Source organism: Myiozetetes cayanensis, unplaced genomic scaffold, assembly GCF_022539395.1.
Source record: "Myiozetetes cayanensis isolate MyiCay16 unplaced genomic scaffold, myiCay2020 scf10, whole genome shotgun sequence".
NCBI lineage: Eukaryota > Metazoa > Chordata > Aves > Passeriformes > Tyrannidae > Myiozetetes > Myiozetetes cayanensis.
The window spans coordinates 22,200,013-22,225,699 of record NW_026086605.1 but is presented as its reverse complement, the minus strand read 5'-3'; the positions used below and the strand labels follow the sequence as shown (position 1 = coordinate 22,225,699).

The 25,687-nt window shown below is 42.9% G+C and overlaps 1 protein-coding gene and 1 long non-coding RNA gene across 3 annotated transcripts; one reads left to right on the top strand and one right to left on the bottom strand.

Moving 5' to 3' along the window:
* The first annotated feature begins 1,565 nt into the window (after positions 1 to 1,565).
* Positions 1,566 to 23,805, top strand: LOC126651223 (dual specificity protein phosphatase 13-like). Of its 2 annotated transcripts, XM_050336891.1 has the most exons (6): positions 1,771 to 1,850; positions 7,630 to 7,658; positions 18,128 to 18,217; positions 21,010 to 21,205; positions 22,223 to 22,443; positions 23,579 to 23,805. In XM_050336891.1, the coding sequence occupies exons 4-6, from the start codon at positions 21,039 to 21,041 to the stop codon at positions 23,803 to 23,805; spliced, it is 615 nt and encodes a 204-aa protein (XP_050192848.1). In that variant the 5' UTR covers positions 1,771 to 1,850; positions 7,630 to 7,658; positions 18,128 to 18,217; positions 21,010 to 21,038. The 2 variants fall into 2 exon arrangements, with proteins under 2 accessions (XP_050192857.1, XP_050192848.1); XM_050336900.1 differs by lacking the exon at positions 18,128 to 18,217 and having other exon boundaries at positions 1,566 to 1,850.
* On the bottom strand, positions 19,435 to 23,601 carry LOC126651241 (uncharacterized). The gene is made up of 3 exons (XR_007631597.1): positions 23,553 to 23,601; positions 21,716 to 21,882; positions 19,435 to 19,625 (listed from the first exon to the last, which is right to left on the bottom strand). It is a non-coding gene; the product is annotated as an uncharacterized LOC126651241 (long non-coding RNA).
* Positions 23,806 to 25,687: the final 1,882 nt, after the last annotated feature.

The window sequence follows — 25,687 nt, the reverse complement described above, 5'->3', positions numbered from 1 at the left end:
TTGAAGACATGGCATTGAAAAATCTGAAACTTCACATGTGAGTGAAATAATGCATCTTAGTGGCTTTAGGCTGGGCAAAATTAGACATGTGAGCAAGATTAATGGAATCCCCCCATCAGGATAATGCTTTGCATACCCCTGAACATCTGTCCTACAAAGCCACAGCTGTGAAAGCTGCTCCTGTTGTAAATTAGTACCTGCTCTTGAAGATACTGCTCATCCTGGGAGAGTATTGTTTCAGCAGGGGTAGAGAAGAGTACAGAGCAAAGCTGAGTCAGTAGGGCATCCAAGCCACCAATGACATGGTAGTGATCTTGTAAGCAAGACTTACCTCAGTGGAGAGAATGAACTAATGCTCTTTTCAAGGGCACTAGCAAATCACAGAAGTGTTTTTAATCTGTGGAGTCAGCGTTGCCTATATTTCCCATCTGTCTGCGTTGCTCCCTTCCTTATACACAGATTAACTTTGAATCCAGGTTTGTTAGGAAAAAAGATTCCAGTCAACATAAGCAAAAGCAGAAGAGTTAGCACATCACAGCAAACAGTGCTTTCTGGTTTAAGAAGTTACATGACCAAGAGGAAAAGGGACCTCCTCACCTGTTACTTACACTACCCAAAATTCAAGTCATACTGTGATATGACATTAGCACTTCACTTCTTTCCACTATCAGCATGAAAACTTACTTGTATTTTGAATGTTGGTTTGGCAAGTTAAACTAAGGAACCAAAACAAAGGAAAAATACTTCCTCGCCAGTGACACGTCATTCAGAAAAATGCACAGTTGTCAAGAGGGTCTACACAACCCAGGAGAATAAAGGCACTGAAATTTAACTTCTGACTGAGGGAGAATTCCATTTGGAAAGATGTTTAAATACCTAAACTGGGTACCTGCTGAGCTGGCCAAAGCACCCAGGCCCATGCAGCAGTGCCTGCATACCCTTCCAGGAGCTTGTAGGAACTGTCAGTCCTGGTGGGCCTTCTTCACCAGGAGCTGATTATCTTCCATCTCCTCTGAAGCTACAGGTGCACAGGCCTTCCTGCCCCAGGCTTTGTAGGACAGAGATCCATTCAGGTTACAAAATACTTAGAAACTCCATCTAGATCAGGAAGCTCATGAGCTGCAGCCAGATGGAAGCTGGGAGAGCATTAGAAAGCAGTGTAATTCATACTTATGTGTTCTTATTTTCTATAGGCATCCACTTACATGCAGTTAGGATGCACAGGATAGTGGGTGCAGTGAACCCTGGTAAGGCTCAGGACAGTTGCTCTCATGATCTTTATTTTGAACTCACCCTTAAGATGCGCTATCTGCTCTTTCCTGGTAGTTTATTATTAGAACTGGGTCACATGAGGCATTTGGGACTGTGTCTCAGTTGCATTGACCGACATTTCTTTCCCAGGGAAAGCTCTATGCTGGCAGGAACAGCAATACAGCTCATGTGGGGAGGGGAGTAGCATTTTTTTGCATAAGATTCAGTTAATGCAGAGTTTTCATTTTTCTGGCTGTTGCCCATTGCATGAGGGATGTAGCGCTGAGCTAATCCAGGGAGGCGTCAAGGCGCGTGCTGTATTTAGAGTCAGCCACCTGCTTGGAACATCAAGCAGCGGCAAAGAGCCTGCTTCAGCAGAAAACTGCCCTGTGGGTCCTGCAGCAGCACCTTCCAGCAGGCCTTCCTCTGCCTAAATCTGCGTGTGGCCTCCGAAGGGGTCAGCGCCTGAAGACAGTCAGACCCTGTCAGCCTGGGAATGCTCTGAGGCTGGCACTCCCTCTGCCCAGGAACTGCCAGAGCTGCAAGGTGGAAGTAAATCACGTGGGTGAAGAGTGGCCTAATCTCTACATAGGCAATATGTAAGTGTTATTTGAGGCTGAGCTGTTCTGAAGGGCTGGGAAATACAGTACTCGTTAACATATGCTGTCCAGCTTTATTTAGTTAGCACTGCTAAACTTCATTGCCTTAAAATAGACTTAAGATTAGCATTAGAAGAAATCAAAAGGATGATTCATTAAAGAACCCACTCAACAGAAAATTAATTAAAAAGAGAATTAGACTCTATTGTTTTGCATTATTTTATAATTGTTCAAGATATAGATTTTATAAATGCTGCAGCATTTACCATATAAAGCACAAGACAGACAGACTCATGATCCTGAGTAGCCTTAAAATTGAACAGTGATTGGTTTTACCTTTTTTGGTTTAATTTTAACTAGAATGGAAATTTTCACATTAAAAAGTATTTTGATTTTGGTTGTTTATATGATAACTTGATTTGCAGTTGAAATTTCTAACAAAAAACAATACGAGTGTTCTGAATGACAGCAGACTCCATTGTTTGTTTTTCAAAGCTGTATAGATAGATACTTCACTTATGCAGTCATCTGCACTCAACATGCCTAGTGCCTGATGTTATGCCAGAACAAGTTTTTTTACCACCAGCAGGCTGCAAACTTGTTACTTGGAAATTAAAATTACAATAATTCCTACATGAGAGAAGCAGGAGGAACTAACAATCCTTTGGCTAACTGCCCATTGATTACAGCTAAAAGTGGGCATTCTTTTAGCTATGAAAAACAAAGCCAAAAAAATGAGCTAGGTGATGGGGAAATAATTTGCATTTACAAAACTTGGTTTTACAAATTGCAACCTGCTTGCCAATCTCAGTGTGCTTCTAATGAGGAGTGTGACACCCTGCAGGTGGGCCCAGCCAACAGGGGCCCTGGGTGTGGAGAGGCAGAAGCCAAGACAACAACATGAACTTCACTGAACTTCTGCCTTGGCAATGAGAGTGGGAAACCAACCTTGGCTTTTCCAGTTAAACCTTGTAACTGTACTTGGAAATTAAAGTTTTACCTGTTAGAACCATTTGGATTTGTATAATTGAGCCCAACGGGTAGTAAAAGCAAAGATTTAATACAAAAATCACTGAAATTGTGCTGTCTTAACACCAACATTCAATTTTAGTCTTCTAAGTGCAGTTTTAGGACCTCTTTTTAATGGCCATGAGTATATTTGCTCCAAACTATTCTTGGATGTTTATTTCAATCACGTTCTGTCTCTTGAGGGAAAAAAAAATTGTTGGGGAATAAAATGTAAAACAGTGAATGTACATGAAGAAAGGAAAAGATGAACTTTGACAACATTCAGCTAACAGGAATAAAAATGTAAACAGGTTTGTTTGCTAATGCAACAGCTGATCTCTAATACCTGCTTAAATACAAGCTACAGACTGCAAACAGTGAAACTGGAAGTTGATCAAGTGCTACAGACAGAATTTTCTTTATTTTACCAACATCAATAAGACAAATATGAACAACACCTTAGAATAAGGTTTCGTGTGATCTTCATGAGATAGAAATGGGAAATAGAGTATTAAATTAATAATTAAATATTTGCATTTAGGGTCCAACCCAATACTCAGTCAAGTCAATAAACAGTGGATGTTTCTATCACTGAGCAAACCCATGCCAGCATCAGGACCTGTGCCAGAGCTAAAGTAACCCAAAGCAGTATCATACATATATTGTCACTTCTTGTTTCTGTGGAACCAGTTGTGTGCAGTTTCTGAGCAACTACTTGGAAATCAAAGATCAATCTAGAATTAATGCTGTATTTTATAAGAAATATTTCTCCTTATGTGTTTATCAGAAATCTGATGATCAGTGTCTTTAAACAAGTTAAATTTCTCTCATGAAATCAAGTGGGGAAGGCTGACTTTACATGATGACCTTCATCCTGGAGGACTTTGAAGTTGTCAACAAACTGATTATTAAATATTTGTCTGGCTATCAGCTTTTGTTTATATGCAAGGCCAAGGCCAAGACTTTCTGGGTTTAAATGTAAAATGTTTTTTGAAATACTACATAATAAGTGACTGAGGGCACAGTATGTTAAATATTCTGCAGAAATCAAACCTCATGCTGATCTTAAGCAGGCAGGTTTATTACTGGAGTTTAGCCAGATTGACAAGGCTCATATCATTTCAGCAAAGAAACATCATACAGAGTGAGGCAAAATGGTTACAGGCTGGGCTAAAACCTTGTGTATTCTTTCAACATACATGTTTCAAGTCCAGTGATAGGAGGACCTGAGCTACCTCCTGAAGTGCCTTTTCGTAAGGTGTTTAGGCCAGCAATCCCCAATGCCTTTGTAGTCAACTGGAGCCTGTAAAACTTATTAAATTTATTTATTTGCAGAAGTGAAATAACTTGGAATTTTGCATTTCCAGATATGTTTTGAGTATATTCAGAAATCACCACCTTTTACCATTCTTTTACTACCTCACTTTTTCTTATAAATGTCAGAGGGGGAAAAATGTCACAAAGTGTGGTGAGCACTGCTCTCTACAGATAGGAATACATTTCAAGACAACAAAATACCTTGAGCTACTTTTTGTCATGAGTTTTCCTACCTGATTCTCCATAGTTCCATAACCCATAACAAGGAAGACCTGAAAAGGCTTGGTGACACCCATGCACTGAGTGCAGCACATTTTTGTGTGGAGTATCAAAGGAGACACAATTTTCCATGGCCAGGAAATGCATTATTATGGAATTCCTGCAGAGCACATGATTGACTTCCACCTTGTTGCACATTTCTGTACCATCTCTGAATGCATTCACGAGGGCAAATGGCAAGGCCCTATCCTGGTGGTAAACCACTGCTCCTACACAGCACTTCCATTAAGCAATCACAAATTACTTTAGCAACATTAACTAAACCTCCCTCAACCACTTGTGGGAGCCTAATTATACACCTACAGACATTGTCTCCATTGGCAGGTGGGAGAACAGCAGGATCCTGAAAGATTAGGAGTGACCAGCAAAACCATACGCACATCAGTGGCAAGGATCATCCATGGTCTACTGGTAATCCATCAGAGCGTATCTTCTGTAGCCGTAGGGGAAAAAAAACAATTCTAAAAGGGAATGATGCTGTATTTTAGTGACTGGGGAGAAAGTTCTGAGTTCTCAGTCAGAAATCACTGACTTTTTTAGTTTCTCTGTATTGATTCATCAGAATACACAATAAGAAATAGTTACTTTCTGGTTTGAGAAACAGCCAAAAGCTGCAAAGAGCTATTGCAGAGACATGCCAATTGGCCATTTACAATGCCTAATGCCATGTGTTTTCCTCTGTTTCTGGACTCAGATCTCTAGTAACAAAAAGTGGTTCTTGATTTATGAAAGGGATGTATGTAATACCCTGGAGGCTACTTCATCTCATCTGCCGTAAATTGGATCTCTTGGAGATGAGATGAGATGAGATGAGATGAGATGTGAGTGAAGAAATGCAATCTGTGACCATGGCACTATTCCTTGCAGCTGGAACAGCACTACATGTATTCATTTCTGTTTGTAAGGGAAAAATCTTTATTTGCCGTATTCTTAGAAAAGCAGATCTGCTTCTTTTCTGCTGGCTGGCCTTATCATACTCTGTCACTTTCCTCTAGGCCATGCTATCCAAAGAGTTGTTTGGTAGCGAGCCATTTCATCAAGGGCAGGATTTACATACTGAACTAAGATACAATATACACCTATGTAAACTAAACTCTTACATGATTAAAAAACAAATTGTCAAGGAGAAATGTAAGACAATCTGAGTATGACATAAAGTTGTAAGGAACTGACCCAAAGCTTTGGCATCAAATCTATCTTTCCTGTTTAGGGTGTAGAAAGTTTCTGAATTTTGTATACTCCAGTCATTCCTTGATCATTTGGTTAAATGAAGGCAACAAATGTGTTAGACACTTCTCTAGAATACATTCCTAATTTGTTGTCCATTCTGCTCATTCCAACTCTTAAAACTCAACTCCAAGAGAAAAGAGGCCCCTGTTTAAAATTAAAGCTCTTAAGTATGTTCCCAGACATAAAAAGATGCAAATATGTTTTGCTACATTGGGATCAGCAAATGGAAAGGGGACAAAATTGTCCAAACTGTACAAGAAGTCATGTCATCCAGTTGGGAGACAGAGATTTTCACCTTGGTGACCATAGATGCTGAATGGCTGGGGACTTCCCAGAGGTACCTTCCCCTGCAATGCTCTCTGCCTAGCTCTGTCTTAGCTTCATGGACCTATAAATTACTGCAAGTGTAATAAATTTTCAGCCACAAATCAGACTTTTTATTTCATGTTTGGAGTTCCCACCAAAATTCTTTTTCCTGAACATTGCTGTGTCTCTAGCACTAGCAAATACAGAAAGACACAAGTTCTTTAATTTTACAGGAATATTTCATAAATGAACTGCTCTTTCAGCCTTACTCTGCTGACTTAGAAGACAGGGTTCTCCCAGTAACCTGTCTTCTGTCAGTGTCTCACAAAGGGAAGGGCACTGTAAAGATAAAAACAATTTTGAAATGACTATCCAAATTGGCAAGCTAAGCTAGACCACCCTGGGGTAGTTTGCATCTTAGAGCAAGTCTTGGAAAACAAACTGTAGTTTTAGACTGAAGTCCTAACCATGCAGAGGTAAAATACCTGAGGAAGCTGCTGCTGGCAATTCAGCATCTCAACTAACACAGCATTTGCCCAGAGTTCTTTTGTCACATGTATGCATTTCCATAGCACATAATGCAGTGCAACATCAGGGCACCAATGCTGGGGCCAAAATAATCCTTGTGAAAACCCCCACCTAAAACCAGCGGTGCAACCCAGAGCTGAATTTGCCCTCCTATTTCTGAAAAGAGAAGTCTGCCAAGGATGGCATGGCCTATGAGGCACACACTGCTGGCAGGTTCTCAAGTGCCAAAATAGAACCAGCGTTGCCAGCCGTGCACATCCTGTGCTTTGCAGGCAAATCACAGACAAGAAAAACAATCAAGTTGTCTGGTGGAAAAAACGGCTTCCCAGGATCTCTCTGACCACGGTGTAATTGTGATCAATCCACACTGGCAAGTATCCTCTTTCCACGTGTGTTCCGCCTAGTGCAGGCTGCCTGCGTGAGCTGTTCAGGCAGGCTGATGCATGCTTGTTATTGCCGGCATAAATATCTCTGCCTTGTGTTATTGTGGCACAAAGCAGCTGGACCATTTGAAAATCATTTAAAAAGCACTATAAAATTAGAGCTCCAGTGCTCTTATTTTATGACTTTCACAAGCCGCCGTTGCCTAGAGAGAAATTATCCTCTTTATTTTCCAGGCTAAAGGTTCTTTTAACATTCATCAAAATCAAAGTGCACCCTTGATAACACATTGAGCTGTTACTTATCTAGTACAGACTCTTTACCTTCTGCATAATATCACATTTGAGATCTCAGTTCTTCATATACAACTCATTTCATTGTGTCTGCTGTTGCTTTCACCAAGTGAATTTGCATAGCTTCTGGATAGGCTAGATGATGCCCTGAAACACATTCTTTCCATAATTCCCTCTCTTTTTTTAATTTTATTTTTAGAACAATAGCCTGGAGTGCTTTTGTTACTGATCCTTCTATAAAAATGGTCAATTACCTCTTTGGCAATGGATTTGTACAGACCAATTAAGCACTGTAAGCAAAAGATTTTCAAGGACGGAAATAGTACTTAAGTGCATAACCTGATGGACTCACCCTTCTGCCTTCAAAAAAATCTCTTTCCCATATATAAGAAAAAGGCTTTGATAATTTTCTTTTTTTTCTATTCTTGTTTTTACAGACAGCTGCTTTACCAAACCCAGGAAAAAGGTGAGTGAACCAAAGCAGCATGACAAAATGCAAACAGTACAAAGGGAAAGCCATTCTTTTTTAGAAATAAAAAAGAAGCACAGCTGTATCAACCATACTTACAGCTCAAATCTGAAGGGCTTAGGAAGAGACACTGCATGAAATCCTCAACCACAAAGGTGACAAGTGGTGAATGCCCTGCACATGCTCTGTGCTGCAGCTCAAGAAAACCACTCTGTGTCTCTGTGTTGTTTAACCTGCCTTAGGTTTCTGTAAGGGACTGGTCACCTTAGTATCCAGACATCAAATACAGACTGGAGATAAACATTTACAAAGTCATAACCTTAGCTCTGTTCTCATGGTTCCCTCTTTGGCCAGGATTTTTGTCTTTATGTCCTGTGGGGATAGCAGGCTCATTCCTGTGCCAACAAGCGGCATGCTTTCAGATCCCTGCAAGGGGGGCTGGTTGGTGCTAATAGATCCCGCTGTGAAGGCATGTGTAGCCACACAGAGCATCTGTACAGTCAAGATGCATCATCCTGCAGGGAGGAGGAGATGTAATTTGCCAGAAGGCAGGCTGTGTGTGTGCAAAGAGAGCTTCGCCACCATGCCAGCACCTCTGAGAGCAGAGGGAGTCTGAATTTTTAATGACAAATTTTGCCTGTCATCACCCAGTTTGTGACCCATCAACAGAATGGTTAAGCTAGCAGAGGGACGAGATGAAGTTATTTGGTAATCACTATTTTTCATGACCCTGGAAAGGCAGAAAATGGGACAGGCATGACAGACATCTTCACAGATAAAGGAAGTGGGACAGACGTTTAGTAAGTCAGGATAAGAAAGCACCTCAGCTCTACAGCACATTTTTCTGTTCCAATAGTCAGTAACCACCTTCCTGTGTCTGACAGTCTCAGAAATAAAAAGAAGGGCCTAAATAAGCTCACCTAGCTCTGGGCTCCTGCATTTCAGATCAGATTTCATCTTCTGGGTTAAGACTGACCCACTCAATCTCAGCCCTTACTTGTGGCAATAGTGAAAAGTGGCAGAAGAGCAGACATCAGTGTAGCCCTCTCAAGACCTGATCCAGCACCACAACTGTGATTAAGTCACCTGTGCAGGAACTTCCTCCCTTCTGAGCTGACCTGTACATGTGTTTATTCCCTCTGAGGTATGTACACCTTGCTCAATAGACCAAAAATTAAAAACTCAGGGATAAATCCCTCACCCAATAGAACAGAAAATCCCTTCTACCCAGAGATTTCAAATTCCTGGACAGCCCTGAATTTGCCTTTGTTTGGGGGATAAACTGCCTGTGGTGAACAGTTTCTCACTCTTGGTCTTCACTAAAAAAGATAGCAAATTGACACTTGCAGTAAGTGCTTCAGTGCTGAAAGGGGAGGATTTTTCCTTTCAAGCACTGAAGTGGAACAGATGTCTGTAGAGTTTTGTTTCCCCCATACACACGTATCTACTAACACCTCAATGTGTAAAGGCTTGCTCACCTCATGTCCAGAGCAGGGTTAAGCATACCCTGGAGCTGCTTTGACCCAAATGATCAGTGGCTGGAAGGCTGGCAAAAGGACCAAGGTTGTAGGATGTCCTGTACAAGGCAGATTCAAAGTAATTTGTACTCAGTTAAACCTATTAATTTCCAGGAAGGCTTAATCTACTTCTGAATAGCAGGTGCAATCCTGTAACTCTGAGGTAGGCAGCCAAAGGGCAAAAGAAAGTTCCTGGATGCTGACAGTGTTCTTGTGGTGTTGCCAGCAGCTGCAGAGCTTCCATCATTTGCTTTGCTCACAAAATGAAACTGATTCTGCTGCTAACTGCAGAACCAATCTGGGACCAAAGTCGTTTTACCAAAAGAAGCAATACAAGAAAGAATACCTTAAAAAACAAGTAGGATCAGAATCCAGAGGGGAAAGGTGTGAGGGCACTGGGGTCTGTGTTCGCATCATCTCATGGAGCAAGGGTGTTCCTGCCCAGGTGATGGGCACCCATATAATCAGTTCTTTTTCCTTATCATCATAACAATTGAAAGTTGCTTCAAACATTTTTCTTTTGCTCCTTTACTTTTGATTCCTTGTCATCCTCCTCCATGGTGCCACTGTGAAATGGCAATTGGTTCATAGTGACAAATGTATTCCCAGCCTGGGGGGCAGATTCTGGGTGTTTGGTGCCCATGTTACAGAATGCAGTATTTAGTAACAGGTACTCTGCACACTGCATTCGTAAGACAGGTGGAAAAGGCACCAAGGCAGGTTAGACCTGAAGGTTTGGATAGTTATTTTCTCCATCAGCCCAGAGCAGAGTCTAGGGGAAGACAGCATAAGAAACAGGACAGCTGATTATCTTCCAGCTTTTGGCTTTCAATAGATTGGCTACTTCCTAAACCTCTTGATGCTTTGAATTAGTATTGACTGGATGGCAGGGCTGGTCCTAGTACAGAACTCCCTAGTTGCCCCAGCAAGAACATGGCCTCCATCAGCTCCAGGGAGCTTAGCTTGGGCTGTGGGGAAAGAAAGAAAAGGAGGGGTAAAGGCTGGGTGAGGAGAAAGGGTGCATGGATGAGAGCGGGCTGGGTGGGTAAGGAGCAGGCTGGGTGGGTGAGGAGCAGGCTGGGTGGGTGAGGAGCAGGCTGGGTAGGTGAGAAGCAGGCTGGGTGAGTGAGGAGCAGGCTGGCCCTGGAGGAGGTTCTAGGGTTGCTGCTACTGTGGGGCAACACAGCTATCACGGCTGTGAGGGTCATCCCCTTGTCGGACAAACTGCAAATGCCTCACTGTAAGGAAGGGGAAGGTGAAGGGGTCGTGGGAACCACCATGCTGAATGCAGAGGAGGAATGCCTCAAAGCCCCCAGGCAGTCTGGTTGTACTGTCCAAACCAATTTCCATTCTTGATGGGGAGAGAGCATGAACAGCAGACTCCTCCATCCCAGCCCTCTTCCAAAGCCCTGCTGGCTCCTGAGAGGCTCAGTCCTGGCAGTGGAAGTGTCTCGTCTGTGACACCCATGTGAGTGAAGGGTCAGGTTTTGCCTGTAGAACAGGCATGAGAGACACTCTGAGGTGATCCCAGCCCAGTGCAGCACTCAGTGCAACAGCCTGTGTCCACCCAAGTGTGTTCTCCCGCACAGCCTCTGTCCCTCATGCCTCCCGCTATTCCTAAACATCGGAGCAGTAGATCTTTCCTCTAGCTTGGCTCTTTTCCTACTACGACTCAAGGAACTGGGAATGGGAAGAGAAATGTATTTAGAAAGAGACAGAATTAAAGAATAAAAGAATCACCCTGCTCTTTACTTTGGGTGAGTGCATTATGTCTTGGACTGGTTTGCACAGCAGCTTTTGCCACTGGAGCAAAACCAGGCCAAACCATATGGTGTACAGGAAAAAATGGGTACTGTCATAGGCTTCTCTTACACAGAAGACCTGCATGGGAAAGGATATGGTGTAGATCTTTTGATGTATACACCCAGGTCAATACCAATTAAATTAATTCTGTACATTTCACGTTTTTCTTCAATCCAATCTGTGCAGTTTCTTGTATATTAGTAAGTGCTCCCTTTAAATGCCAGTCAGGAGTGGATCCTGTCATGAGATGCCCATCGCTGTGTATTTTTAAATCATTCAAGATTGCTTTCTCCTGCCATCTTGTGGCAATAGAAAAAAATCACAGCGTTTCACTAACAGCAGCATTGCCTGCTGGTCGGTCTAAGGCAAGGACTGTTAGTAAAGGCAGTGTATAATTAGATTAGTTTGCATAATTGGAAAAAAAATATAGCCCTTCTTGCATATCTAAAAAGTTGACTAATTCTTCCAGCTCTACCAGTTGATCTTGTAGCAGTGGTTCTTTTGTTATCCCAATGCAAAATGTCTGTTTTGTAGACCTCATGTTTCCAGAATGTCTGTAACAGCAAAGGAGAGTTGCATAACAGGTGAGGCCTTATCATTTTATGACAAGATTTAATCAAGTGTATACTAAATATTTTGAAGAGGGTCCTTTTGCCAGTTTTGCTCTCAGGTCTTCATAGCTGCTTCACAAAGCCATCTTTGTTTCCTATCAAACTATAGGAAGATCTTGTCTGATAGGCATCTAAAACTTTTCCTTTTACTGCAACAACTATATCTGTGTGACCTCTCAATGTAAACACCACAAAACCTGCCAAAGCACCCTGCATTGTTTGCTTAATTCTAAACAAAAACATTTTCATTATTTTGTTAAAAATTCATATAAGCTTTATAGAAGATTAAATTTAGGTTCCTGGATTTCCCCCCCGTTTTCCTGCAATTACATAAAAGTTATTTGAAAATGAATATTTGTGATTCCCACTCTCCCACCATAATAGCTTTTCCAACATAGTTGAGCTAAAAATATGAAAATTATATATTATAATTTAAAAAAAGAGAAAAAATTCAAAAGGAAAAAATGCCAGTATTTTCCCTTAAACTAAATGCAAAATTCAGAGCCAGTAAGAAAAACTACTCACAAAATTCCAGCCTGCAAAGAGAACGTAAATAAAAGCTCTCAAAGCTTTGTCCATTTTCACTAGCACTAGCAAAAATGACTGCTTGGGATGCCAGGCATTGGAGAGAAACTATGTTAGTGCTATTTATAGCTCATGGGCAGCTCCCATTACCACTGCACCTGAGAATCTCAAAGTCCTCAATGTATTCCTGCTCACAGCAACTTTCCCAAGCAGAGGACAGCCTTCCCAGGGTTGTGCTGGAGGCACTGAGGTTTGCTTAGGGAAAATGGACTGTTAGGTTTGCAGCGTGTTCCAAACTGTCTGCTATAAACTGCCTGCAGCAGGCACAACCTCCAGCAAGGCTGCCTTACACCCTGCTACCTCAACTCTCCCTCCTGGGAGCCATGAGGCTGCTGCTTTGCTGGAGGCTCCTTCCCCCCCTCCATCAACCAACGGAACAACTTTGGTTTCAATCTATAGTCCACACCAAACCTCAGTATGAAACAGCATCAGAAAAACAAAAGCATAACACCTGGCAAGATAAAGGTGAAAAGACCCTCCAAAAACTTGCTGACCTGTAACAATCCTTGCTCCTGCCTTGCCTGACCAACTGCAAGACTCAACATCAGCATGGTGTCTGGGGAGTGGGGCAGCCCCACCCTGCCTGCTTCCCACAGAGATGTCGCAGCAGGGCCTGGCAGAGAAACTTCTTCTCACCAGCCAGCAAGTGGCAAGACAAGCTCTCCTGGTGACCCTGGGACTGGATGTTCCATAGAGCAGCAGCAAGTTCCCACTGCCCTTGACCTCTCATCTATCACAGCCCAGAGAGGTGGCTGCACACCCTGCTTTACCCACACCCCTGACAAGGCAGCTCCCTGCTTTGCTCTGGTTTACCTCGCACCCCAATACCAGAGAAGCACAACAGGCAAACCACTCACAGTTTTATTTCTTCAAATTCAAGATAAGAAAGTAGGAGCAAATATTCATCAGACAAATAAACAAAAGTTGGCAAGAGAAAATAAATCCCAGTTCTAGATCTTAATATCTCCTTTTAGTTGCTCTTGTGCACCTTACCAATGGTCAGTTCCCCTGTGACATACAATCACACTTCTTAAAAGATGACTTAATCAAAAAATAAACAATCATTTTAAAATCAGCAATCCAAAAAAAAATTAAAAAACCCATTCCACTCTGCTCTAACAAAGCAGAGAATAGCCCTGGAAAGCTTTATGATGTGCCAAAAAAAATCAAGTGCCAAAATAGATCTTCCACTGTAGAGTTTTGAAGTCTTTCTTGCTCTTGATTCCACAGCAAAAATTTTGTACAGCTTTGTCAACCTTAGAAAAAGGTGCCTTTTTTGTATGTACCCTTTCAAGCAAGGCAAAGCAAGGAGAGCACTTCACTGCTTACGTTTAAAGTGCACAGAGACAGACAGCTCAAAGCTACCCCTGCCAAACGACCGAGGAATATCAAAACCCCTTTCTCTTGCCTTCAAATATTCTGAAATCTTGTAAGCTTGACAGCATTGACAATTTTGTATTGACAGAAGCAGTCAGATAAAAATCATTTGAGGAGTAAATCAAGGAGAAGGAAAAAACTTCTTTAATCCACAGTCACACCAATCCATACTGCCTGCAGAAAGGCAAGTGCTTTGGAGCCGCTTTTAATAGCAGTATATTAACATCCTTGTTTGTCTTTCCTGAAGCTTGCAAGACATTATTTCCACCCCCCCCTCTCTGAGTCTGGTCTCTTTGACACCATTTGTATCAGAACTGCCCATAACTTACATCTATCGACAGCCTGTGACACCAATGAAATCTTGGCACAGCGCTGGCTGTGACAGCACTCACTGAACTGTTATCAATATCAAGGTCACTTTGTTTTTCTTGCTCTCACTGCAGCTGCAGCTTCTCTGCCCTCAGGGCACGAGCTGCCCAAGAAAGCTTTCTGTCTAAGCTCCTCACAAGCCACAGCCTCTCTGCTCCATTACTGCTGTTATATAAGATTAGAGTGAAGTTTCTACTATTAGAAGCAGTTAGCTGCATGGTGACTGTGTGCTTCCCAGATTACAGCATACAGCACAGTTATGGCTGCTGGCAACAGGACTTAAACCTACAGTGTTTTAATTCAGGGAGAAGCATGAGTGTAGTTGAGATGTGTCAAGAAAATCAGTAGTTTTGGAGGGCTTTAATTCCTAGCTGTGGTACCCTGGACAGGAGTGCTCCAGAGGAGAAATAAAGGGGAAAGCATCACCCTAGGCTTGACAAATATCCACAGACAGTTGGAAATTGTGGTAGGAGCCTGTGGAGGGCAGCGCTGTCTTGCTGGGGATGGTGCATTGAATAGCTCAGAGATGCCAGCTGCTAAGGTACTAATTCTTTTTTTTATCTCCTTTGAATCTGAAAGCTGCAGATGTAAAAGCTGTCGTCATGCCACAGCCATGATCTGTCACTGCAAGCAGGACTCCCCATTTTTCCAACCAGTGCCTCCATTTTTAAACGATCCTTTCCTGCAGCGTCAGCCCCATGCATGGGCAAGTGCCCCTTCCTAGGCTGGGTGGCTCTCAAATGGGGGGGTTGGGGGAGGAGGTGTGGGGGGCTGGAGGCAGTGTAGAGGTTCTCCCCCCTTGGAATGGCAGTCTTGGGAAAATATGTGCAGATCCATTACATTACAAAGGAAAGGAAATGCTCTCCAGGAGCACTTCTATGAGAAAGCAGTAACACCCTCTCCCCAAAAACCAGCAGGGCACAGGTGAAGTTCCCCCCACTGAGCCTGAGCTCAGCAAGCTTTTTCCCTCAGGGGTGCTTGCCTTGTCTAAGGACAATAGTGGCTGTGTGACCTGGGATGGGGCTGCTGGAAGGGGCTGTGTGAGAGCGAGAGCTGAGATGCTCAGGCTTCGTGTCTACCTGTGTGAACTCACAACTCTGCTCGTGCCTGGCCATGCACCCCCCTTGTCTTCCCACTTCACCTGGGACTTCCTCACCACCAGGAGCTCTCCTGGCTATCCCAACCCTGCCCGAGGCTGATTACCCTCACCTGCCCTGCCCTCTGACTGCTCCCACCACTGAGATGGCCTTTTGTGTTCCAGCCATCCCTGGGTGGACGCAGCTCCTGTGGGGCAGCAGCAGGCTGTCTCTGTCCCACAGGAGCCCCTCCCATGGGCAGCTCTGTGCAAGAACAGGAGGGCTCACAGAGGAAGGAGCCTTTAGCTTTCCAGCCCAGCTCAGGCTCCTTAAGAGCAGAAGTTGGTACCTTCTGGCTCAGTTTGGAGAAGTTGAGAGGGCCCCATCATAAAAGTACAAGGCTGGATGTGAACAGAGATGTCAGGAGGGAGATCAAGCAATGAAGAGGTGTGAAGAGTTGGATTTTCTCCCACCCTGTAAAACACAGTTGCAAGTGGAGGGCAAGGGGCATCTGCAAGCTGAGCTGGGCTAGGCTGAGCCAAGAGGGCAGCCATGGAGGAGACTTGCAGGGCTGCTCGTGATCTTTCCCAACACCGCTGTTAAAGAGAGGGCTGTTTTTCCAGAGCCCTTGATCTGGCATCTTTCCCAGGTAGTAAATTCCCTTAAAAAACGAACCAAACAGAGCTTTAATTGCACATTCTGCTTTTCTCTTCACTCTGAAATAATGACAGTGGCATTAATTCAGTGCTGCACTGAACATGTACCCGCACTGAGGCTGAGGGACGGATTCTGCTTTCCATTATTCGGAGGCACTGCCTCCGGTGAGGCAGATCAGAGTTTAAACAGTGAGCTGGAGCAATGAACTTTCTACTATTCCCTGCTGTTTGACTGTGGGCAAAATAAAAGGCCATAATACATGATGCAGTCAGCCAAGAAAGCAATATTGCTCTGCCATGTGCACGGCCTACACTGAGACAAGTCCAGGATCTCATTTCTAAATTCCCATAGGTGCCTCATTTAAACCATCAGCCATAACCTGCTTCTCATTTTCAATACCACTTGGTATTAGAGCTGCAGTGAACTGCTGGTGAGAGATTCTAATTCCTGCAAACAAGCCCCTGTAGGCTTGCAAGGAAAACAGAGAGTTCCCCTCTCGGTTGCCTGCTAGGTTCCCATCTGGCTGTTTTAACTTTGCTATTGCTTTTAAATGTGGCTGTTTCTGCAAAGAAGCTTTCAGCTCTACCTCAAGAGACTCCTGGGTTCTCTTAGCATCGGATTCTGACCAAAGTGTAGAGACACAGACTGGGTCTTCTTAACAAAAAGGAAGATCATATTTCACATTACAGTATCTGAAAGATTAATTCCACTTACATGATCATTTCCTTGTGAACCACACTTCTTTCCATCTGGATTCTTCCATCAGGAGGACAAAGAGCCATAGTGTTTAAGCACTACCTGAGAGAAAAGAGCAAGGAGTGTAAAAGATGAGTGCAGAGATGCTTGCTGAGAGAAGAGAGAAGAAAAAACAGAGTAGACAGCAATTTCAAATGCATCGAGAGGCTGCCTTTTTTTATCCTTTCACATGAATTATATGCTGACCTCATGCTTTGGAATTTTGAACCATTTAGTTTGTCAGGTTTTTGATTTAAGGAATTTAGACTATTTGGTTGCAGGAGCTTTCTGTATCATGCTATTGTTAGGTAGTGTTTGTGCTATTGTAGTAACCACAGGCCCTGCTGTGCCTGAGGCTCTCAATAATCTCACGTAAGGCCTTGTTACCGAAAGACACCTGTCCCCATCTGGGCTACGAACATAACCCCAGGCAGAGCTGTGCCAGTTAGGAAGGTGCTAGCGAAAGGGAAAGAGGGATGCTTGTGGTCCAACTAATGCCCTGCCAGACTGCTCCTGGGACTCCAGACATTCGATTCATCTCTACAGCTCACTTCACTCCCTAAGAGACAAGGTAACAACCATGGCAAAATGGCAGGAGATTTTTCCCCTGTAACAGAAGTGAAAATTAGGGCTAGGCAAATAGATTGGCTACTCAGTCTGTGTTCATTTTTAGTTAAATAAAACATGCTTTTCTCAACCAGGAACAATCCATTTCATCTTGTTTTGATTTTTTAAAAGATTTTATGCAATGCAGCAAAACAAATTCCAGAACAAAGTAACTCTGAATAGAAAAATGAAGATGGTAATTTTTTTGAAAATAAAAAAATTAACTATTTCAAATCTACAATATTGCTTTCCTCCTCCCTGAACTTTATGAGTTTTCTTTCACTGGAATCTGCAAATGCAACACAAATCTGTTAAATGCTTTAGCCAATTCAAGTCAGTGGGGGTTTGTGTGGGATTTTTTTTCTTTCCTTTGCCAGAAAAATCTTCAATAGAAAATGCCAATTGTTTCCACCATAGAGAAAGAAAGAAAGAAAGGAAAAAAAAAACCAAAACAAACCACCAAACACCATCAACAAAACATACACAAAAAAACCCCTCACAACCAAAAAGCTTAGCAGACTTAGAATTTAAGTGGCTAAACAATATTGGGGAGATACTAAGCTCAACTAGGTTGTTGTAAACAAGGCCCTGGCCTGACTGGGTCCCTCAGGAGCTGCACCCAGCTGCATTCAAACAGCATGGAGCCACCCACAGCCCTTCCTGGGTCTGCCTGTGGCCAGGCAGTGCCACCCCATGACCACCTCCAGCCTGCGCCTCAAGGGCAGCTCTTGGACCAGTGGGGAAATCCAGGCTCCACAGCTCAGACATGGAACCAAGCAGGCCCTGGCCACGTGGGGTGCACCCCAGTGCTCCAGGTCTTCGGGAACTGTTTGTGTAATGACGAGACAGTTTTAATGCTTGTGCTGCCTTGTATTCTCTGGATTGCCCTTAAAAACCTCTATCCAGCCTCAAAAGTCACCCATAAGTAGAAGGACTTCTTTTGTTTCTGTTTATTTTTAACCAGAAAAAAAAAAAAAAGAGAGAGAAAGAAAGAAATAATCTAATGAGATAGTCTTTAAGTACTTTCAGGCTACAATTTAAAAGAAAAGTAATCCTATCTAACTTGCATGGTCTAGATCTCTGGAGAAAACATTAGTGACCTTGTAAGATAGAATTTTTTTTCTCCCCAGGTACAGGGACTTCTGCCCTCCTGCAGTCAGTGGCTGTTTCCAACTAGAGTAGCTTCTGGGAGCCACCCAAAGGGAGAAGCTTAGAGAAAGGTAATCAGTGGCAGCACTTTTGCTAGCTCTGCAGTATCTTAAAGGGAGGCGGGGGGGGGAAACCCTCAGCAAAGTCCCTGGCCTTCAATTAAAAAATTCATATTGCTTTCCTCATTAGTCCAATCATCTGCTATAGCTATTTCCAAGCTTACCCTGAAGGCCCTGTAGAGAAATTCAATTTCAAGGCCAGTGCAACGCAGGAGGGAGCAGCGTTCTTGGGAGGAGCTACGTTCGTGTTGACACAAGAAGCTCACTTGTTTGGCATTAAATGCGTAAAAATGATGCTGATGTGCTTTTTGAAAAGTGGATTTCTGTATGAAAGGGAGCTCTGTTGCAAAGCACCTCCCTGGCTGCAAAGGCTGGAGTCACCTCCAAAGTGTCACTGGCACCAAAATAACTCAATTCTTGGAGAATTTCTTCAAAGTCAGGTCTTGGACAAGAAGCTTCACAATCTAATTCTTTCTGCTCATCATCTCCATTACTGTAACTAAGTGACAGGCTACAACAGAAGTTTAAAGCAGCAGGGGCTAGGAGAACTGAAAGTTTGGTATCCATCTGCTTACCTCCACAACTTCAGCCCTTAAGCATCAGCAGCAACTCAGAGTCAGCCACACTCCTTGAAAATTAGCCTGTGGTCTTATGAATCTCCCAATGTAGAAGCTGTATTATCTTTTTCTTGATTTCTTTTTACTGCTTCAGCTTAACGTTCTGTGTCAGTTAAAGTACAAACAGGTCATCATGAAGATGCTGGCAGTAGCTCTTGAGCACAGTGCATGACTTTCACAAGGCAGTAAAACTTGTAGGGCAGTGCACAATATCTGTTTCTGTGCTATTTTTCATGTTAATCTGTGCAAGGAATGCACAACATATTCCTTTACCAAAGCTCTTGGTGTTATATTATCTGCCCTGAAAAATTCGTAGGCTTTTATCTCTATATTCCTCTCTACTTCCCTGCAGTTCTTTTCCTCCATCATTAAAAGTAAAACCAGTCACTTTTTTTCCTCTCTCTCCCATGATTTTTACTGTGCTTTTCATATTTTACTTATTAAGCAGTTACCCTAGGGAGACTTCTTTTTTATTGGAACATACAAAAAGCTATCACTGTGCTTAACATTGGTGGGGAGGAGGAGGGAGAAGGGGGCAAGGGAAGCAAATTGAGGCTGAGGTCACAGAAATATATGTGATGTGTTCAATAATGTGCTTCACATTATCTCCACTTCTTTTTCCAGAACTAAAAAGATATTCTCCCTTGTTTTCTGCTTATCCCCCAAATCACCTTACATCATTGAAAATAACATACCTGGATGTTGGACAAAGTTGTTGTTTTGGAAGCAACATCCATCTGGCTGCTGCTGTGGGGCAGGGGACAGACTAGATGATTTCTGAAGGTCCCATCTGCACTTGTTTTCTAGAATTGTTAAGAAAATAAACGCAAACTCTAGATTTAGGCAAAGCTGATGCCACATGAGAATAAACATCCTCTACCCTACTTTGGGAAGAGTTCTAGTGTGCCTTTCACGTTGATTATGACTCTAATACCAACAAGCAACCAAACAAAGCTCATTAATATTTTCTGGGGGTGAGAAGAGCAATTCAGGATAATGAGCCTGGCAGAAGAAATGCTCCTAAAGTCTCAAAGAACTGCTTGGATATCTTCATACTCTTGCCCTTAACTGAGCTCTGCTTTCAGCTGAACCAGCTGGTCTGAGCTTCCTGAGTCTAAACCAGCAAACAGCATTGCAAAAGGGATGCCCAAATTCCATGCTGTGATCTGTGAGGCATCACAGATGTGTGATCTCTCGGATTCCTCACAGATCTGGAAGGGATTCTCAACAGGACAACAATGCCACAATTTCAGCTCTATAATTTCCATAAATTTAGGTGCTCTCTTTCTCACATCCCAGGTAAGTACTTCACCCCTCAGATGAGAGAAATGGCCTCTCTCTGGAGGAAAGTACCTATCACATTATTTATACAAAGTGGAACAGCTCCCAGAGGAGAGACAGAGACAGACAAGAACAAGAATACCAGTATAGCTAAGTGTTCAGGGGTATTCAACTGAGAGAGAGAAAAAACTAGTTCAAATTCTCTCAATTTCTATTTCTATACATATGGACACATATATCTATGTTTATATATGCACATGAAAAGCCGTTCATATGTATATATGTTTGTGTATATGTGTGTTTAAATACATCCCTATAAATGAAAGAAAATTGTATGCACATACATTTCATATGTGCATACACATGCATTATACAAATATCGCTCACACACACACACACACACACACACACACACACACACACATCCTAAGACTTGCACCTTGGCCCTAGAAGCATTTTAAATATAAGTCAACCCAATGATCTGTTCTTTCAAAAACTTCCAGCTTTAATTAATCAGAATCATGGGTGCACAAACACTTGGTAACTCTTCAACAAATAGAGCTGAAGCTTTTCCTGTCTATGCTCATCAGTAACAGAAATAACACCTGCACCTACAAGGTTCAACCAGTGCTGCATTCAGGTGGCACAGGAGGTTCTTCTCCAACATCAGTACTTGACAAGAAATTAAATCACATTATCTTACGCTGCTTTCTCAGGGGAGGATTTACATGCCTCTAGAGTCCTACCACAGAGTCACTCCTGCTCTCTGGATGTTTTTAGCAACACCTGCAGGCCCTGCTGCACACACTAGGTATAATAATGTAATGCTACTTGGAGGGTAATGAACAGGACTACTTTCTAGGGAATGTTATATCTGTATGAAAATTTCCTCTTAATTCATTTCAGAAAAGCTGTCTCTGATACAGCCTGAGTGCATGCAAAAGAGCAGCAAGATGCCTCACACCAAAGACTCTTCATCTCTGACTAGCAATGATTCCTATGAAACACCAGCACTATCAGACCTCCAGCGGCTTCTGTGGTTCAGAGGAGGGTCTGATAATCATGTGGACCAAGTCTGGCCAAATATCTACCTGGGAGATGCGTAAGAACAAATGGTCCTATTGTTAAGCTGTTATCGGTCCCTGGGAGGCGGAGGAATGGGTGTGGTACACTGAGGAGCAGCTTTTGGGTCTACAGGAATGTTTTTACAATACAGGCTTCCAAAGCTGATGACATAAGGAGTCTGGATGTCAAGAAAAACATGACATGCAAAATGGTGACTTACTGTGTCTGACTTGGGTTTTTTATATTCTGTGAGCCACCGTGGATTTGGCAGGGTAAGAATTATTTGTATTCTAGACAAAAGTCCTCAAAGAACTTATGCCAAATTGGTGTCAGTTCTGAGATGCATTATCTGTCCTGAAAACTGTGCTCTAAGGCAGCAGACAAGAGCATAGTAGCCCTCACGCTCAAATAGGGGTGGCAGGATCAAGAGACAGAAAGAAGAGGATCCAAATTAATTATACTGTAGGGATTTTGACATTTAAAATCAGAAGTTTCTTTCAAAGATGGCAAAACTGAAAATATCAAACAGGAATTTTCATGCAAATACCTTATTCCTGGGACCAATAATATTTATTGCTATTTCCTTCCAATTGGATTACAGCAGATAACATAGATCATTGGCTTGTTTTTCCCAGATCTTCCTCCTCATGTTCAAAACCAGGAACAAGGTGTTGCTGCATCTGTGTGAGTTCTTACCCTTGAGACCCAGGCACCCTGTCAATGAGAGATTAGCTCTAAAACTTGCTAAACAAATATTTAAAGGAAAATCTTGACCATTTTATAGAGTAAGCCATGTTCCCAGGGATTAACCGCTAGGAGGCATTTGCTTAACTGACAGTATCCCACTGGCAAGTCTGTGCTCCTGCTGCTCTCTACACCCCCAAATCACATTTTTCATGTACAAAGTACTATGTGCTTCTCAAAATTTTCTCCTCTGTAGGCAAGATGCAGTTCCTGCATCCTTTCTTAGTGGGAGCAGGCACTAACTTTAAACCATGCTATTTTAGCAGAATGTTGGGAGTGTTGCCAATGTGCCCTTCATGTCTTTCAACAGGTGGGCTGCCAGGAGCAAAACTACTCTTCAAAGCCTCAACATTACTCATATCCTTAATGCAGCAGATGGACCATATAGCATCAACACAGGAGCCAAATATTATGAAGATCTGCAAATAAAGTACTATGGAGTAGAAGCATTTGATGATCCTTCCTTTGATTTAAGTATCTTCTTCTATGATGCTGCCAATTTCATAGGCCAGGCCTTAAAATCTTCAGGAGGTAAGAGGGAAGCAAAGATAAGCTTTGGAAGGAAGTTTCGACGCAAGCCAAATGACTTCTCCTTGCAGTAAGAGGCACCAACAGATCTCAGAATCAGCATAAGGTTCAAGGTGGCACACGCAGAACCACCAAGGAGAGGATGGAGAAGGGTGCCTGTGCCATGTGCTGCAGGGAAGGTGGCCATGGCCAGGTTCCTAGGAGCTGGGGAAGACTGGCTGCCCACAGCCTAGCATGGGCAGCTCTAATACCATGGGCAAGCTCTAATACCAGAGTGTAGAGGTTATGGCACTGTAGATGCTCCCCCCGGTCCCATCCTGTAGGAACTGGCACGATCTGTGTGCTTCCACACACACCTCCCACCCCTTGCACACTGGCATAGGCTGCAGACGGACAATGCTGCCCTGCGTGCTGCTCCTGGTCCTGATTCACTCAGCTGGGAGCTGTGGCACTTCAGTGCTGGCTCGAATGCTTCCCATGCTTAAGCACTTCGCAGAATTGGAGCTTTATTCAGGCTGTCTATTAAGCTAGAGAAGCAGCAGAAGTTAATGAACTAAGTCAAAAACTACGAGCCTGACCCACAGCCTGCTGAATTTTTGTCAGCAGAGTTTGGATTATGGCCTAGTTATCATAATTTCCATTTGTTCCAGAGTTTGCTCTGACTCTGACTGGCTGCAGGATCTGCTGCTTTCACTGGAGTGCTTTATTAAATCCCCAGTTATAGCTCACACTGGGCTGCTGAGATACAGTAAATTACGACTCCATTTTTATAGGCAGACTATCCCACAGAGTTTATGGGACTTGCCAGTGATCACAGTCAGGCCTGGGCCAAATTTTTCTGCCAAAGCTTATTTTTTTCCACAGAAAACTATACTAACAAGTTTAGTCACAGAAAGCTTCTCCTGCCACAGAAAATTTCAACTATTTTAATCTGAGGCCTAAATTAGATCCAGGAGGTCAGTATGAAACACCACCTTGCCTGACAGGTATAGCATAATCTTTCTGAAAACATAAGGATTTATTAATTGTCCCCATTGTGTTCCTAACTTGTTTCTGGTATTTTTTCTCCTCCCTCTGTCTTTTCCACTTTAGAAATGCTAAAGCACACTCACTTTGCCGCACCTCCTTTTTTCTGCAGGTAAGGTGTTTGTTCATTGTGCCATGGGAGTGAGCCGCTCAGCGACTTTAGTGCTTGCCTTTTTAATGATCCATGAAAACATGACACTCGTGGATGCTTTGAAGACAGTCGGTGCTCACAGAGACATCTGCCCAAATTCAGGGTTCCTCAGCCAGCTCCGGGATTTGGACATTAAACTGAATGAAGAGAAGAAAAGATCCAGAGCATCTACTACCAAGGAGCTGTAAGAGAGTATTGCTGAAAGAGAGAGGAGAAAATCTTACTTGAGTTGCCTGTATCTCTTATAGATTAACCACATTTATAAACTAAGGACACAAGTTTATGAGACACCACAACGCATGTTATTAATAAAAGTAGATTTTGCTTGATCTTTCCATTTTGCAAAGCTCTCCTAGGTTTATACCTACGATTGATTGTATACTCTTATCCTTTACTCTCCACCTTAAAACATGGCTCTTTACTGGTTAAAAAAGGAACAAAAAAGAAAAATAAAAGAAAGATATCAGGTTCCACTTCATAAATAGCTGTGTTTTTAGCAACTAGTGAAGCTCATATCACTTTATGAAGTGTTAGGCTATTTGAGGTGAAAGATGCCATATTATTTATGCTACAGTAATGCTTAGAAGTTTTCTTATGAACCAGCCCCCCCCATTCCTTTGCTCCCTATATCTCAAAGGGTTTATATTTTAAGACTTGAATCTGGCACTGGTTAGTTCTTGATTTTACAATAGGTGGAGCACCTGAGTTGGGGTAAGAGGCTTTTTAAAGGTAATGCAGCTGTGAAACAACACAAGCCGCTCTAAGAAATTATTCCAGGTCTCTCTGTAGTGTTTTCCCTTTGGCTATTCATCAGAGGTTTTTTTCTCCATGAAAATTCATTTCTTTGAGAGGGCATTCAAATATTGTTCATCTTCCATAGCAAAAATTGTCCAGGAATGCTGCAGAAAATGCTTCTGAAGAAGAAGTTGTGTTCCCAGCTGAGGGTCCAACCAGCTGCATGGGTATTGGGAGTGGGTGCAAAGTTCAGCGTATCCCAAACTTGTCAGACAGTTGAAAACTACAAAACTTGGGATTTTCTTGCTCAAAAAATAAAAGGTTATTAACATTGCAACATCATATTCTGTGGCATTTCCTTTTGTGAGGTGAACTCAAGTGAAAACTGAAGACACACAGGAATGGCAAGGGAGGTGTTGACAGGCATCAGGCTTTCATCTTTGTGTCTCTGGGCCACCATAAGAGCACTCAATAGCTACTGTCATCTGATGGATCAGTGCTGCCTGGAAACTATGTGAAGCACATCTGGCTTTTGGTTCCCAGAGGACAAGCATTTGCAGCACAAAGCCAGCTTGGGGATGGCAGTTTGTATTCCTACTACCAAACTTCGGAATGCATGAATACTCCCCACCATATGAGCTGGCTACTCAAAACTAGCACAGCAACAAGGCAAAACATTCCTTGTCATTTCCAGCATTGTCTACAAGGTTGATTTCTGCCTTCAGGAGACAACTCAGCACCTTTTATAATGCTCTTTGGTAATATCTACATCTACTCTGTGGGACAGACTACATGAGTCAGAGCACAAGGCAGAACATTTAGCACTGAGGACCTGACCCTCACAGCAAGGGCATCTCAGGGGGTTTTGCTTTGGACTAACCCTGTGGGTTGGACATCCCTGAGCAGCAGCAGAGCAGTGCTGGTGCTGGAGCACTTCTTTGCTTTAGTTCCCCGTGTAAGAAAACCTGCTCATGAGCTCTGAGGCTGCTCTGCAAAGTCAACAAAACCACAACAAGCAGGAAGAGCCAAATTAAAAGTATGTTTCAAACCCAAATAAAAGCATGCACGTTTCCATTACCAATTAAATCTAACAAAGTGATTTAAACTTACAAAACACGTGGGGCAAGACCCCCCAGTGGATCCGGCTGTAGAGATGCCCCTAGCTTCAAGCACAAGAACCACATTTTTTTATGCTTCCCTGTATAGGAAGGAGGCCAGCCGGCCATTTTCGGCTGTAGAGCACAGGGCAGAGCTGAGGGTGCTCTCGCTGGGGTGTACGAGAGCACCGGCACATTAAACGCATTTCACAGGATACAAACTTACCGCGTTTTTAAA

Bases quoted from the DNA above. Each gene is read 5' to 3' on its own strand.
- LOC126651223 (XM_050336900.1), top strand. From the start codon at position 21,039: ATGCAAAAGAGCAGCAAGATGCCTCACACCAAAGACTCTTCATCTCTG. The intron at 21,206-22,222 runs GTAAGAACAAAT...GTCTTTCAACAG, and splicing joins AATATCTACCTGGGAGATGC to GTGGGCTGCCAGGAGCAAAA. The intron at 22,444-23,578 runs GTAAGAGGGAAG...TTTTTTCTGCAG, and splicing joins GGCCTTAAAATCTTCAGGAG to GTAAGGTGTTTGTTCATTGT.